General features: G+C 38.8%; 1 protein-coding gene across 1 annotated transcript; it reads right to left on the bottom strand.

Annotated features, from left to right (window-relative positions):
* Positions 1–1,053: 1,053 nt before the first annotated feature.
* On the bottom strand, positions 1,054–13,655 carry mogat2 (monoacylglycerol O-acyltransferase 2). The gene is made up of 5 exons (XM_067433037.1): positions 13,477–13,655; positions 5,982–6,186; positions 3,563–3,737; positions 2,915–3,114; positions 1,054–1,295 (listed from the first exon to the last, which is right to left on the bottom strand). Exons 1-5 carry the CDS (start codon positions 13,498–13,500, stop codon positions 1,141–1,143), a joined length of 759 nt encoding a protein of 252 aa, XP_067289138.1. The 5' UTR covers positions 13,501–13,655; the 3' UTR covers positions 1,054–1,140.
* Positions 13,656–15,301: the final 1,646 nt, after the last annotated feature.

The raw sequence follows: 15,301 nt of genomic DNA, 5'->3' as shown, positions 1-15,301 counted from the left end.
CTGAAGCATGTTGCAAGCGTTGACCCAAGCCATCCCAGAGGACTCGAATAGCCTCATGGGACAGGGATGCATTTGTCTGTCTATCTATCTGATTTCAAGACCTTCATATTTTACATCATGAACATCTTTCATCTTAACTTTGTCTTACATGTTGTAATGGCCATTCACTGCGTTTGGGATTCAGTGAAGCGTCAGTGGCTCTGTCACATTCAGACTCTGATGGATATATTCCATAAACACCTGACAAACACATCTGTAGTTATACAGTACATTTTGTATAAATGTGTTAGATGTAAACTGAAAATTCACACCATTGTGCAGTAGGAAGATATGGGAGTGTGTGGTGGTGTTAGGGGAAGATATAACACACTCTATCTATTGACGTTTCCCAGTAATTGTTCGCCTACAGTGTGATACATTTTTGTATGGTATGGAAAGCAGTAAGTGTCAAGCAAAAAAACATGACATTTGTATACAACATATTTCCATGGTGAGAAAACATTAAACATTTTGATCAGTGTGGCTCACATAAAGACAAAAACACTTTTTATTTTGGTGTCATTGGCCAATTCAATGACATTATAACTGGGTTTTGAAGCATGAATTAAATGTTTTGGGTAAGTTACTACATTTTTCAGACTTGCTATAGCAAACAGTTGTGCTCATTGCACTTTCAGTTTGGAGAAGGTCAAGACTGTTTTGAAAAATGTGCCAATAAGAATAAATGTCAGACATGAAGCATGTACATTTGAATTTAAATTTTTTTTTAAAAACATTTTTGCTATGTTTAACAGCATGAACTACTGTAAATTACAAATTAACGTATAGCCAAATGATTGTAACTGTAATGCTGTAATTTATCATGAAAACAGAATGCCAATATTATTTTTACAATTTATATTATATAGCAAAACAACTATTTCAGACCACTGAAACTAAGCCACACATTCACACTGTCTTTCTTTATCTCTCTCTCTCTCTCTCTCTCTCTCTCTCTCTCTCTCTCTCTCTCTCTCTCTCTCTCTCTCTCTCTCTCTCTCTCTCTCTCTCTCTCTCCTCTCTCTCTCTCTCTCTCTCTCTCTCTCTCTCTCACACACACACACACACACACACACACACAGAATCGTTTCAGTGATCCTCTCACTGGAACTCCAGGTAAGTGTCTTCAGGTACTCCATAATTTCCTTTGTGTTCCTCGAACAGACGGGCGAGTTCATCCATATAGCGCTGGTGAAACACATCCAGTTCTTCTGCTGTTGGTTTCTCGTTTTTCTCTACTGAGATTGGCCTACCCACTTGAAGAAGACAATTCATATGTTAGCTTCATTACTGACAAACAAAGATGATGTGTCTGTCAGTCAGTCAGTCAGACAGACAGACAGATAAATACTATATTGCCAAAAGTTTTGGGAAGCCTGACTTAACATGCACATGACCTTTAATGCCATCCCATTGTTAATCTATAGGGTTTAATATGGAGTCGGCCCACCCTCTCTAACAGCTTCAGCTCTTCTGGGAAGGCTTTCCTCAAGGTTTAGGAGTGTGTTTATGGGGATTTTTGCCCATTCTTCTAGAAGCTCATTTGTGAGGTCAGGCACTGATGTTGGACGAGAAGGCCTGGCTCTCAGTCTCCGCTCTAATTCATCCCAAAGCTGTTCTATCGGGTTGAGCTCAGGACTCTGTGCAGGCCAGTCAAGTTCCTCCACACCAAACTCCTCATCCATGTCTTTATGGACCGACGCTTTGTGCACTGGAGCGCAGTCATGTTGGGACAGAATCCGTCCCCGAACTGTTTCCACAAAGTTGGGAGCATGAAATTGTCCAAAATGTCTGGGTATGCTGAAGCATTAAGAGTTCCTTTTACTGGAACTAAGGGGCCAAGCCCATCCCCTGAAAAACAACCCCACACCATAATCCCCCTCCACCAAACTTTACACTTGGCACAAAGCAGTCAGGCAAGTCCCGTTCTCCTGGCAACCGCCAAACCCAAACTCGTCCATGGGATTGTCAGACTGAAGCGTGATTGGTCGCTCAGAGAACACGTCTCACTGCTCTAGAGTCCAGTGGCGGCTGCTTTACTCCACTGCATCCCACGCTTTGCATTGCTCTTGGTAATGTAAGGCTTGGATGAGCTGCTCGGCCGTGGAAACCCATTCCATGAAGCTCTCTACGCTGTTCTTGAGCTCATCTGAAGGCCACAGAGGTTTGGAGGTCTGGAGCTGTTAACTCTGCAGAAAGTTGGTGCTTCTGCGCACTGTGTGACCCTCAGAATGCGCTGACCCCACTCTGGGATTTTACGTGGTCTATCACTTCGTGGCCGAGTTTCTGTTGTTCCCAATCGCTTCCACTTTGTTCTAATCCCACTAACAGTTGAGCGTGGAATATTTAGTAGTGAGGAAATGTCAGGAATGGACTTATTGCACAGGTGTCAGTCTATCACGGCCTGAGTTCATTGAGCCCCTGAGAGCGACCCATTCTTTCACTAATGTGTGTAGAAGCGTCTGCAGGCCTAGGGCTGGATTTATACACCTCCGGCCTTGAAGAGACTGAACACCTGAACTCAATGATTCGGAGGGGCGTCCCAATACTTTTGGCAATATAGTGTAGATAGATATTTGAGCCAAAATCAATTCACCTCACGTTTGCTGATTTGAAACTTTGACATTTCTCTAGCAAAAAGCAAATATCATGCTTGAAGCAGGTTTTTCAGTGGATTGGACCTGCTACTGTAGGCTAAAAGTGGTAACAGATAAGACTGTGCACTGGTACAGTACAACAAATAAAGGGCTAAGAAAAGGTGAGAGAGGTCATTACATCTGTTTAGCTTAGGCTACAAAAGGATATTAGCTCAGAATAGGGATGTGATTTGCACCTAACCATTGACCTGATATGGATAATATTTGATTGCACTTACCAACAGTGTTGATGGGCTTTCTGTAGGGCAACAGGCCGAAGCTGTACTGGAAAATACCCCGCGCGTGGAAGAGGGGCAGAGAAACGCCCATAATGCGCTGCAGACGCTCTTGAATATATCGCAGCCACGTGCCCCGAGGGTTCTGCACCTGGTCAAATAACTCGTTCTCTCCAAACGAATATATAGGGACCAAATCTGCACTGGAGGAGATATAAAATAATATAGATTTTAAACTATATTCTTTGCTCTTTCATAAGATATATGAAGAGATAATGTATGCACTGCAGTCACTAACACTAAATAAACCCTAACAAGAAATAGAATAAACAAATAGACATGAAATACTTGTAAAAGAATAAAAAGATCTGACATCACAAACATGTATTCCAGAGAGAAGTGTAATAGTTATAAATATAGATATAAATTATAAAACTGTTGATGTTTTATACCATGTACTTAACTTCTCAAACTCTTTAGCGTGGGTCACAGAGTCTTTCATAAACTCAGCGCTTTTACTTGCAACTGAAAGTTGCACAAGCTTGTATTTCAGAAACGTTGCTCAAGAGAAGTATCTGGCGAGGAATAACTGGCAGAAATACAGCGAGAGTCTGCGATGGCCTCTTATGCCAGGAAAAAGCTTCTGCTTACCCATGCTCTATCGCAAGCTTAATGAAGCCCTTCTTATTGGCTAGATGAACAATGTGTTCACCAGGATGGGCATCCAAAGCCTCAGGAGCGCCGCCAACTGCAATGACCACAGCGGTCCCACCGCCCTTCCGCCGCAGCAGATAACTGGCACTCTCCTTGTCCGATGGAACCAGGCCTAGAGTAACCACCACACACACACACACACACACACACGTTACAACAGTAGGTTATAATATACTGTTAAGAATCAAATAAAAAAATAATTAAATGAAACAAAATAAAATGTAATCATATTATGCTATTTATACATATTTGCCCATGCATATAAACATATTTCATGTTCAAAATATAAATCATAAAAGTATATAATAGACGTTAGAACAGTTGGTTATACAGTTATCTTCAAAATATTAAATTAAAAGGTTCTTTGGGCAGTATAAAAAACGTTTTAGGGGTTCCCATCATGAGATAATTTTAATGGATTTAGTTTAAAATATTTCATTTTAAGTTAATTGTTTTGATTTTGATAAAATATTACTAGCTAAAAAGCTCGTTAAAAAAAAAAAAAAAACACTTTACTACGGAAAAAACCCAGAAATAATCTGTTAAACATAAAACTATTATGCAATCACTCATCCTTCCCTCGTGGGTCAAAATGACCTGAAACCCTAAAATTATACTTTTTTATTATTATTATTTGTACAGAAAGCTTATTTCATTTCGATAATATTTTTCAATTTTTTTATGCATTTTTTTGATTTTTGTTTTATTATTTACTTTTAAATTACTTGGTGTATCAATGAATAATGATTAAATCATAATTTAAGCACATTCTTTTAACTTAAATTCAAAATAACTCACAATTTCATGCATAACCCTTTTAATTTAGCTCAAAATATCTCACAATGGGTGTCTCTGCCGACATCATGGAAAAATAATAATATAAGATATTTCATAACTCTTGATGTGAGCTCTGTATGGAGCAGATGAGTTGTTCCTCTGTGTCCTAAAGTCAGTTTCTCTTCAGTAAGCATTCAGAGACACATGGAGACATTATACAATCATTTTTGGTAAAGTTTATTTTGAATTTTAAGCATTTGTAGGTTTTCTATGCATACTGAAGCGTTCCGCCATTCATTCCCAAGGGGGTCAAATTGACCCGCGAGGGTAGGATTTGTTACTTTTTTAAATTTCCACTAAATAAACTCCTCAAATCCAGTCATTTTTGGTGTATTAGTGGTACGACAAACGTCAGTTGAACACAAAAATATTTTTTACAAATAAAAAACTGAGTTTCGGGTCAAAATGACCCACGGTAAAGATGAGAATTTCTCCTCATGTAGAACTTCGTTGGCAATAAAGGCTTCTAAGATAAAGTCACACAGATATATGTACTACGTGACATATTTACAGTATTCTTGTCACGTAGAAACAAGGCAAAAAATGAGGATTTAATATAAAATAAACATTAATACGAAAAAAAACCACACAGGGGCAACATAACTAGAAATAACAAAACCAACTGCCAAAAAAATACCACTGAGGGGAGTGGGAGACGTGGAACCCGGTAGACATAGACCATACAAAACAACGATCCAACAAAGACTAACAAACACAAGGAGCTCATAAAGAGGAGAAATCAAGCAGAGACCGAGGGAACACAGGTGGGGCAAATGAAACCAATAATGAGATAACAAGGAGGGAGGGATCAAACAATGGGTGCGTTTACATGCACACCAGTGAGCTGATAACTCCAAAAAATCAGCTTATTGAACTAACCAGTTTTCCCCGTTTACATGCACACCAGTAAACTGACAACGCAAGTAAACCACGTTTACATGACTATTTATAAACCGGGTTATTTCCTTGTAGTGACGTCAAAAACAATAATGTCTGTATATCTGACTCTGAGTTTTTCAAATGTTACGTCAGTTGTGATGTTAATAAAGCGTGTCAGCGGGAGATTTACGGCTCATATTATCCCTCATGATGCAGCGTTTTGACTGAACCTCTTCTACGTCTGCTGCATGAGATGAGAACACATCTTTACAATGTTCTGGGTCTTAAAAGAGTCTGCATTTGTGATATATGTCCTTATTATTTCATGCAAACTCTAGCTTGCTCTGTCTGGATGCGTTTAAATCTGCTGTAAGTTTGCGTTTTTGTCACCTATCACACATGTGCACTTCGAAATCAGGGTTAGAGGCAAATAACTACCTGTCCCGACCGGTTTATGCTTACGCCGTTTATGACCTTACTCCGATAAAAGAAAACGGGTTACCGCGTTTACATGACCATGATCATTATCGGCTTAAGAACGTGCATGTTAACACACCCAATAACTAAACCCACATGTGCACACAAGACAGGACAGGCATGTGACAATTCTATCCGGTGTGTGATCAGAGAAACTACGGACCTGCAGCCATAATGTAGTCTCTGAAGAAGGGGGCTCTGAACCAGAGAGGCAGCATGAGGAGGTTGCTCTTCAGCCCAGGGAAGAGTTTGCTGAAACCTGTTGCCTCGGTGCAGAAATTTGTAAATGCTCCAGCCACAAGAATACCATGAGGATGGAAACCCAGCACATAGTTCTTCCTGGGGTCCAGATCAGCCGTCTTCACCAGCTAATAAAGAGATAAAGTAGTATTTAAATAAACAATGTGAATAAGTTTGATAATGTTTCATGCTTTGCCTTTTTTTTTAAAGGGCATCTGTTAAAGGTCAGCGATCATGTGCTGATCATGTGCAGCCCGGGCTCTGTTATGACCTTTCACACTGATCTACGATCTGCTAATACCTAACTATTAATACCATCCCCAAACTGAAAGCTTCAACACAATTTGAAAACTACAGAACATTAACAGGTTTGTGTTTGAGGTTGTAGCTTTGAATTGACATTAACAAAAAACTGGATCAAAATCACCAATATCGTTTTTCCAAGAAAAACTCATTCTTCTCTCTAAGATAAAGTGAACAGTGAGTGCAGTGTGAAAAACGTTTTCACAGACTTTCAGTAATCAATCCATTTAAATTTCAATTCAATGCTAAAACATGCTAGAAACATGCCTAATTATGCTTACAACAACAGCTGGCTGGCTTTTAAAACTATTAGACTAAAACTTAAACCATTTCAAACATCAAGCTTTAAAAACGACTTCAAACACTCTAAAAAAGGCTGGGTTAAAAACAACCCAAGTTGGGTTGAAAATGCACCAACCCAACAATTGGGTTGTTTTAACCCAATGGTTGAGTTGTTCTTACCCAGCAATTGGGTTGTTTTAAGCAACATTTAACCCGACCACTGGGTTAAAACAACTCAACCATTGGGTTAAAACAACTCAACCATTGGGTTAAAACAACTTAACCATTGGGTTAAAACAACTCAACCACTGGGTTAAAACAACTCAACCACTGGGTTAAAACAACTTAACCATTGGGTTAAAACAACTTAACCATTGGGTTAAAACAACTCAACCATTGGGTTAAAACAACTCAACCATTGGGTTAAAACAACTTAACCATTGGGTTAAAACAACCCAATTGTTGGGTTGGTGCATTTTCAACCCAACTTGGGTTGTTTTTAACCCAGCATTTTTTAGAGTGAACTTACTGGCTAGGCTTTTTCAAGCCAGCTTAAAGATTGTTTACGAACTTTGTTAACTTTGTTATTAATGGTGTGATATGAATAGATTAGTTTAGCTCCAGCCCTGAACCCATCTTGAATAAGCTTACACTCTAAAAAAATGCTGGGTTGTTTTAACCCAATGTTGGGTCAAATATGGACCAACCCAGCAATTGGTTTGTTTTAATCCTGCGGTTGGGTTAAATATTTGCTTAAGACAACCCAATCGCTGGGTTAACAACTGCTGGGTTAGTCCATTTTTGACCCAACATTGGGTTGTTTTTTACTCAGAATATTTTTGAGTGTATCAATGTCTTCAGGATTACTAGAAAGCTACAGGCAGGTGAGTTTTATCAGGGGTGGAGCTGAACTCTCCAGGATTGCGAAACAACAGTGTGTGATTAGGCTACTTGGCTATATCAAGCCAGGATTTAAAGATATCAGTCAATAACACTGCAAACCTGATAAGACAATAAATGTCAGCTGTGCAATGAGACCTACATATTTATGACCATTACAGCTCTGCTTAGTCTCTGTTAGCTGTAGAAATGTCTTTCTGTCTAACAAGAAGGAAATATACAGAAATGTAATAAAGTTGTCAAACAGTCTGTACAGCATGAATAGTAAATTAAATATAGATTAATCCATTGTTCTTTTGTTCTTTGATGAACAATTGGTTTATTAGGCTGCTATCCCTTTAAGATCTGCCATTTTAAGAAAGGGCAGAAATCATGTTGATGAATGTGGTTATTAACGTTAATGTGGTGTGAAGCAGAGCAGGAGCGAGTGTTGTGGAGCTGAGCGAGGCTGGAGCGATTGAACGCAAACACACGCGCCTCGCGAGCAGTGGGACTTTTATTATGAAGGGACACAATCGCCGGCGCTATTTCTGCTTTTTCTGGTCATGAGAATGAGGTAACGCAGCTCTGTTTATCATATTAGATACATTTAAGTGTGTTTAAAATTATGTTACGAGTTACGACGTTACTATGTGCGTTCGTTCAGCGGCTGATGTGACACTTGTTCACACTGGTAAGAGTAAAACGTTTCTGCAAAATAAAACTGGAAACAGAGGGTAACGCAGATATAATGCAATTCAGTTCAGTTCAGTCTTTATTTATTTCCTGAAGGCAATTTGGTTGCAGCAAACAATCATACACATAAAAACTGTGTCACACACACATACATGAAAGAAGAAAAAAGAAAGAAAAAAAGATTTTTTTATTTTTTTTAATGATTTTAATCTTAATTGACAGGCGATTCCCTCAAAGGTCCAGGTTCATTGGTTTAAATAGCAATTTTCTCAAAATTTACAAATAGTTGGAAACATTTGGAATATTGTAGGAACTCAACTGAACAAAATATATAACACCGGCCTAGTGGTTTTTGGACATTTTACTGCAAAAATACTACATAGTGCACCTTTAACATGTTGATGGCATGTTGTTAAAATAAATTAGCATGTTTTTGTCACAGTGTCTGGGTTGTGTTCCCTGGGTATCCACTAGATGTCCTCCTTCCCTACAATGTCTGTCACTTCATAAACTACATTTCCCATGTTCTCTGTCTAATCATTGCTCTCAGCTGTCCCTGGTCAGTAATTATTGCACTCAGTTTATTCCTCATTAGCGTTTGTCTCTCCGTTTGTATTTATACCAGTCTGTCTTAGTATGTGGGACGGAGTCCTTGTTGATATTCACGTCTGTCTCTAGTCTTGGTCTCGCTTTGTGGCCTTGTCAAGTTTATGTTCTGGATTGATGTTTTGGTTTTGACCCCTGCATGAACTTGGATCTCTCATCGTGTCTCTCGGTATCCCGGCCATGACAGTTTTAGCATTTTTAGCCAATTGCTAGCATGATTTAGCATGATAGGCTTTGTTGGTGAGATTATTTTTTTATAAATAAAAAATTATTTAGAAAAAAGTTACCTTGTTGCCTTTAAATTTTGAGTTCATTGAAATCAAAATTTTGAGTTAATACAATGAACATGTTTTGAGATTCGACAACCTTTATTACAATATTATTAAAAGATGTTGTAAGCATATTGTGTTTTATTTCTGATGACGCAGTGAAACATGCAGAATATTGCTATTTTCATGATTTATCACATTTTTTATGCGGTTCAGATACAATAATATTTTGAGTTTCTATTTATTAAACCAATTAACTTCAATTAACAATTTATTTTAATTTCAACTAACTCAAAATTAAGGCAACCAGGTTACTTACTTTTAAGTTAAACCAACAAAAACCAACATTTTTTTTTTTTTACAGTGTGGATGACGCTGAAATTCTCGATTAGTTATTAGAATCAAGTTTTGACCCCCTCAATGAAAGCAAATGGGAATTTTAGGATTTTTAATCTTCATTTTTGAGAAAAACCATAAATCGGATCAGTTTAAAAAGATACAGCAACCCGAGGCGGAACAGAAGAAGGTCTGAGCCGAGTTTGGAGGTTGATCTTTAAAGCTCTAGGAGATTCTGTTCACATTTTAGACTCAGAAGAAGTTTAAAAACAGTGCAAAAAATGCTTTTCTTTCTTAGTATTTTTGTCTTGTTTTCAGTCCGAGCATCTAAAAATTCTTTAAACAAGAAGTATTTACTAGACAAGCAAAAGTAATTGTCTTGTTTTGAGGAAAAATAACTCAAAATTAAGAGAGTTTTTGCTTAAAATAAACTAAATAATCTTCTAATGGGGGGAGAAAAATAATCTTAATTCAAACAGAAAACAAGATTATTTTGCTTTCCCCACTGGTAGATTATTTATTTTATTTTAAGCAAAAACTCTCTTCATTTTGAGTTATTTTTCACCAAAACAAGACAATAATTTTTACTTGTCCAGTAAATGTATCTTAATGTAAGAATTTGTTGATATTTTGACTGGAAACAAGACAAAAATACTAAGAAAGAAAAGCGTTTTTTGCAGCGTAGATCAACACTGCACTTGTGGAAGTAGGTTTATAATCCCCAGAATGCATCAGAGCTCTGCTTTCAAACCAAGAGGCTGACGAAGGAAATAAGGGAACATTTGTACCGGTGGTTGAAGCAAGGTTTCATCTTAATCAATGATTCACTTCGAATACAAATGCTCTGTTTAGCTACAGCAAGGGCTCTTTAATACTAATGACGCATTCAGTCATATGTTGAGTCTCGTTAAGAGTCCGGGGACAAACCCGGATTATATGGTGAATTGGCAAAAAATGGGAATGTTCACAATTGAAATGGTTGCGCTCTACAACGGATGAAACAATCACTGGGTAGGCTTTTAAGCTAAATAAAAATAATTTCTATCACGTTAATTCATTGACCTTCAACGTTATTGTTTTGATGGGTATATGGGTATTTTTGTCAAGATGGCCATGAGCCTTTTATTGAATGGGGTTTAAAGCCCCTCGCATGCTTTACAGTTACTGATTTACTCTGAACGCTGAGGCCAATGCCTTCTCTAAGACTTTTTGTCATTATGGACATACACACACAGATAAGAGACATTAGTATATCAAGGGTTTGATCACGAGCGCGATAACATTCCCCTGACACGCTAATCAAAGCGGTGCTAGTTTAGTTGAGAAAAACAAAAGTCTTTAAACAACAATGACCAGAGTACAAAGTATAGCGAGATTAGCCACTGAAATAGCACTAAACTTCATTCCGAAAAGTTATTTTTTACAGGTAAAATCTGTGGTATAAAGTCTCTCAACTGATTATCTCTCAACATTAACCCTCAGACACTAAAAAGATTGGGGTTGAGAATTTTATGCCCACCAAGGCTACATTTATTTGTTCAAAAATACAGTAAAAACTATAATATTGTGAAATATTATAACACTTGTTTTCCACTGTAATATATTTTAAACTGTAATTTATTTCTGTGATCAAAGCTGAGTTTTCAGCATCATTACTCCAGTCCTCAGTGTCACATGATCCTTCAGAAATCACTGTAGCATGATGATTTGATGCTAGATAGATAGATAGATAGATAGATAGATAGATAGATAGATAGATAGATAGATAGATAGATAGATAGATAGATAGATAGCATCAAATCATCATACTAGAGTGATATATATACACAGTATATTCACTGATCAGGCATTACTTTGGCCCCGTTCACACTGTAGGCAAATGTTGTCCAAATCAGATTTTTTTGGGGTCAAGTGACCAGGTCAGACTTCTTCAGAGGTAGTGTAACACTCAAATCTAGCCCAGATCTGATTTTTTCAAATCAGATTTAGACCACATACATATGTGGTCCTGAATCAGACCCAGATCTGATTTTTTCCAATGCGGCTGCAGTGTGAACAACCAAGGCGGATTTGATGTGACTTTTACGTCAATCTACGTCAACATTTGTCACAATTATGTGCCGGCGAGTTAGCCCTAGACACAACAGACACAGACAGTAATTTTAAAAACTTGACTAGATATGCAGAACAGCGATGGAGTGAGTCAATGGAGGGAGAGTGGGATGTTAGACCTAATTAGTATATGGGGAGATTCATATTCATAGCTTCATAGCTTCAATTCAAGCTATGCTAGAAGGATCCTACCGTAACCGCTCCGTTTTTGAAAAAATAGCACACGAAATGGAAGAATGGGGAGACAGAAAAACGTGGCTTCAGTGCCAAAGGAAGGTGACAAAAGGCCAAAATAACCAATTTTGCTATCTTTCTTTTCGTTCTTCTTCTTCTCTTCAGCACATGCTCATTAATGTTATGGCTTCCATTACACAAACATTTTTAAATGAAAGTGAAAATGCTTGCTTCCTCCATAACCTCCCGTACTTTAGTGCAACAGCATGCTGCATCTGATGTCATTGATATTGTTCTTTTGCACATGCGGGTTAGTTTGAAACCTCAAACAGTTCACACTGGAATCAGATTTAGGCCACATTTTAAAAGGTAATGTGAACAGCCAACCAAAAATTTAGATCTGAGCCAAAAAATCAGAATTGAGCATTAAGACTTGCGGTGTGAATGGGGCCATTAAGACCACTGACAGGTGAAGTGACTAACACTGATGATCTCTTCATCTCCTGTTAGTGGGTGGGATATATTAGGCAGCAAGTGAACATTTTGTCCTCAGAGTTGATGTGTTAGAAGCAGGAGAAATGGGCAAGCGTAAGGATTTGAGCGAGTTTGACAAGGGCCAGATTGTGACGGCTAGACGACTGGGTCAGAGCATCTCTAGAACTGCAGCTCTTGTGGGCTGTTCCCGGTCTGCAGTGGTCAGTATCTATCAAAAGTGCTCCAAGGAAGGAACAGTGGAGAACCGGCCACAGGGTCATGGGCGGCCAAGGCTCATTGATGCACGTGGGGAGCGAAGGCTGGCCCGTGTGGTCCGATCAAACAGACGAGCTAATGGAGCTCAAACTGCTCAAGAAGATCATGTGGAGTCCATAACTTGACGGGTCAGGACTGCAGCAAAAAGGAGACCAACACAAGGAAGGTGGTCATAATGTTATGCCTATATTGTGTGTGTGTGTATATATATATATATATATATATATATATATATATATATATATATACGTGTGTGTGTGTGTGTGTGTGTGCGCACAATGTTTAGGATTACAAATGTACTGTAAGCCAATGGCATGTTGTAAGTACGCAAAGAATTTGCCCTTTTAAAATCATTAACTTACAACAATCTGATAATTATGTCACTGGTTGTATTTTAAGAAGATAACCACAATGAAAACAAAACAATTAATGGAGGCTTACGCAACATAACTTGGTGTCAAAGTGTTTTCTAGTCAATAATACCACAGTTAAATTAATACTAAATATGATTTTAAGATATTTAGGATGTGTTAGTTCATATAGTATATTTCAGATTTTTATATTAAGAAAACCAAGACACCATGTTAAAAAATAATGTATGGAGGCTGCTTTTTTCAGACAATGAATGGACACTAGATGGCAGTACTAGATTGAGATCTCATTCTGTGAGACTGCTTATCTGTACATTTCAATGCTTTGGCTTTGTTTTTCTCCCTGAAGCAATAACAATCTGTTGGTTTCATTTAATAAAGCACTATTATACTGATACTCGTTGATGCAAATGACAAACAGCAAAAAGAAGACACTTTTAACATATAATGTAGCCTAATTCTGTAAACTACGTAAGTTTAAGTTTAAACCCAAAATCTCAGAATCGACTGGTCAAGTTCATTAGTTAGCTCATATGACAAGTGACCAAATCAGTTTCTGAATCTATTTAAAAGCTCACAACAACCAAGAGAGATCATTTATAGCTATGCATTCTTCAGTAGGCCAATTCCGCCCACTCACCTTTACTGGGAAATAGTCTCTCATGTACTCCCACACGCGCAATCGGCACAGAAAGGGCACTTTTCTGCCTCCTCGGGAAGGTGTGTCCCAATCGATGAACCACCAGGTGGCGTAAAGCACACTGATGAGCCAGAGACGTGTGAAGAGGAGGAAGAGGAACAGCACGATACAGCAGGGAGCTGCAAAAATACACATGAAATAAACACAAAGGATCAACAAATACATTTACAATCTGGATCTTTACAAATCTGCAGGTTTTGAACTATGGTGGTGCTTTGATCAAGGCCTGCACAGTTACCTCTGTAACTGTGCAGGCCTTGATAACAAAATACATTTTTTTTTTAGTGAGCCCTCACTAACAAAATACATTTGCTAAAACACATTTTCCCAACTTTTTCCTAGATGCTTTTTTTAAAGGGGTGGTTGCCTGCGATTCGACTTTTTTAACTTTAGTTAGTGTGTAATGTCGCTGCTTGAGCATAAACAGTCTCTGCAAAGTTACAGCGCTGAAAGTTCAATGCAAACGGAGATATTGTCTTTTAAAGTTACGGCAGTTTATTGACTACAAAAATGGCTGGTTTGGACTACAACGAGCTTCTTCCTGGGTCGGTGACATCATAAACCCTTGCTAGTCTCCGCAGATGTGACTTCTGCCCGTAATGGGAAGGGGCGTGGCCTTAACCTGTGCTTGGCACTTCAGCCAATAAAAACACAGGAAACTACATTTGGCCATCTGACCAATCTAAGACCATTACGTTTTTCAGAGGGATGGGCTTCATAGAAGCAGGAAGCAAACGAGCCGTTCAAAGGGCAGTGGAGACAGCGGTGTGGAATAAAGGGAGAATAGAAGAAAAATACAGCGTTTAAAAAAAAAAAGTATTAAGACATGTTATACTGCGCTCCATAAACACAACCAAGCCTAGAAAAAAAAAACACAGAACCACCGCTTAAAGAAAGAGGGTTTTGTATGAGGTTATGTTCTTCCTTTTAAAGGGGTCATGAAGTAAGAAATCAAATGTTCCTTGAGCTTTTGACGTTACCCCTCCTGTTCAAACCGCCCGCTCTAAGCGAGAATCAAACCCCGATCCGCCGGCATGAGAGTCGGACGCTCTAAGAAGGAGGCGAAAGGCTTTAGCATAAGTCACTAGAGCGTCTCTTAAGATTAGGGGAGTGAGATTTACTAGCTGGCCTCCGGTACACATATAAGAGGTCATCATACTATAAGAATATCTTGTAAGTTTCAGAACTGAAAACTTCCTTGTTAGTCCAAAAACAGCTTTTATTGAAGCCAAGCCCAGAGGTCGACTGGTTGTGAATGAGCCTATAATAGATGGTGAAAGACCGCCTCTGCAGAAGAAGATCGACGCCCACTTCATCATCACCGCTTTGACCCCGCCCACTTCATCATCACAGCTTTGGCCCTAACCCCTTCATCATCACCGCTTTGACCCCGCTCACTTCATTATCACAGCTTTGGCCCTAACCCCTTCATCATCACAGCTTTGGCCCTAACCCCTTCATCATCACAGCTTTGGCCCTGCCCACTTCATAATCACAGCTTTGGCCCCGCCCACTTCATCAGCACAGTTTTGGCCCTGCCCACTTCATAATCACAGCTTTGGCCCCGCCCACTTCATCAGCACAGCTTTGGCCCTGCCCACTTCATAATCACAGCTTTGGCCCCGCCCACTTCATCAGCACAGCTTTGGCTCCGCCCACTGGAGTGTTAGTGAGATGACGAGGAGAGACGAACTGACTAAAAATAACATTCCCTTCCAAAGGATCCTAATGCTGGGAATGAGCTTATTTATTCTCACCAATGTGA

The sequence above is a fragment of the Pseudorasbora parva genome, chromosome 23 (assembly GCF_024679245.1).
Source record: "Pseudorasbora parva isolate DD20220531a chromosome 23, ASM2467924v1, whole genome shotgun sequence".
NCBI classification, from domain to species: domain Eukaryota; kingdom Metazoa; phylum Chordata; class Actinopteri; order Cypriniformes; family Gobionidae; genus Pseudorasbora; species Pseudorasbora parva.
Note: the sequence above shows the minus strand (reverse complement) of the source record. Positions and strands in the feature narration are given on the sequence as shown.

Bases quoted from the DNA above. Each gene is read 5' to 3' on its own strand.
- mogat2 (XM_067433037.1), bottom strand. From the start codon at position 13,500: ATGAGAGACTATTTCCCAGTAAAG. The intron at 3,115-3,562 runs GTAAGCAGAAGC...TATCTCCTCCAG, and splicing joins AAGCTTGCGATAGAGCATGG to TGCAGATTTGGTCCCTATAT. The intron at 1,296-2,914 runs GTAAGTGCAATC...GTCTTCTTCAAG, and splicing joins AAAGCCCATCAACACTGTTG to TGGGTAGGCCAATCTCAGTA.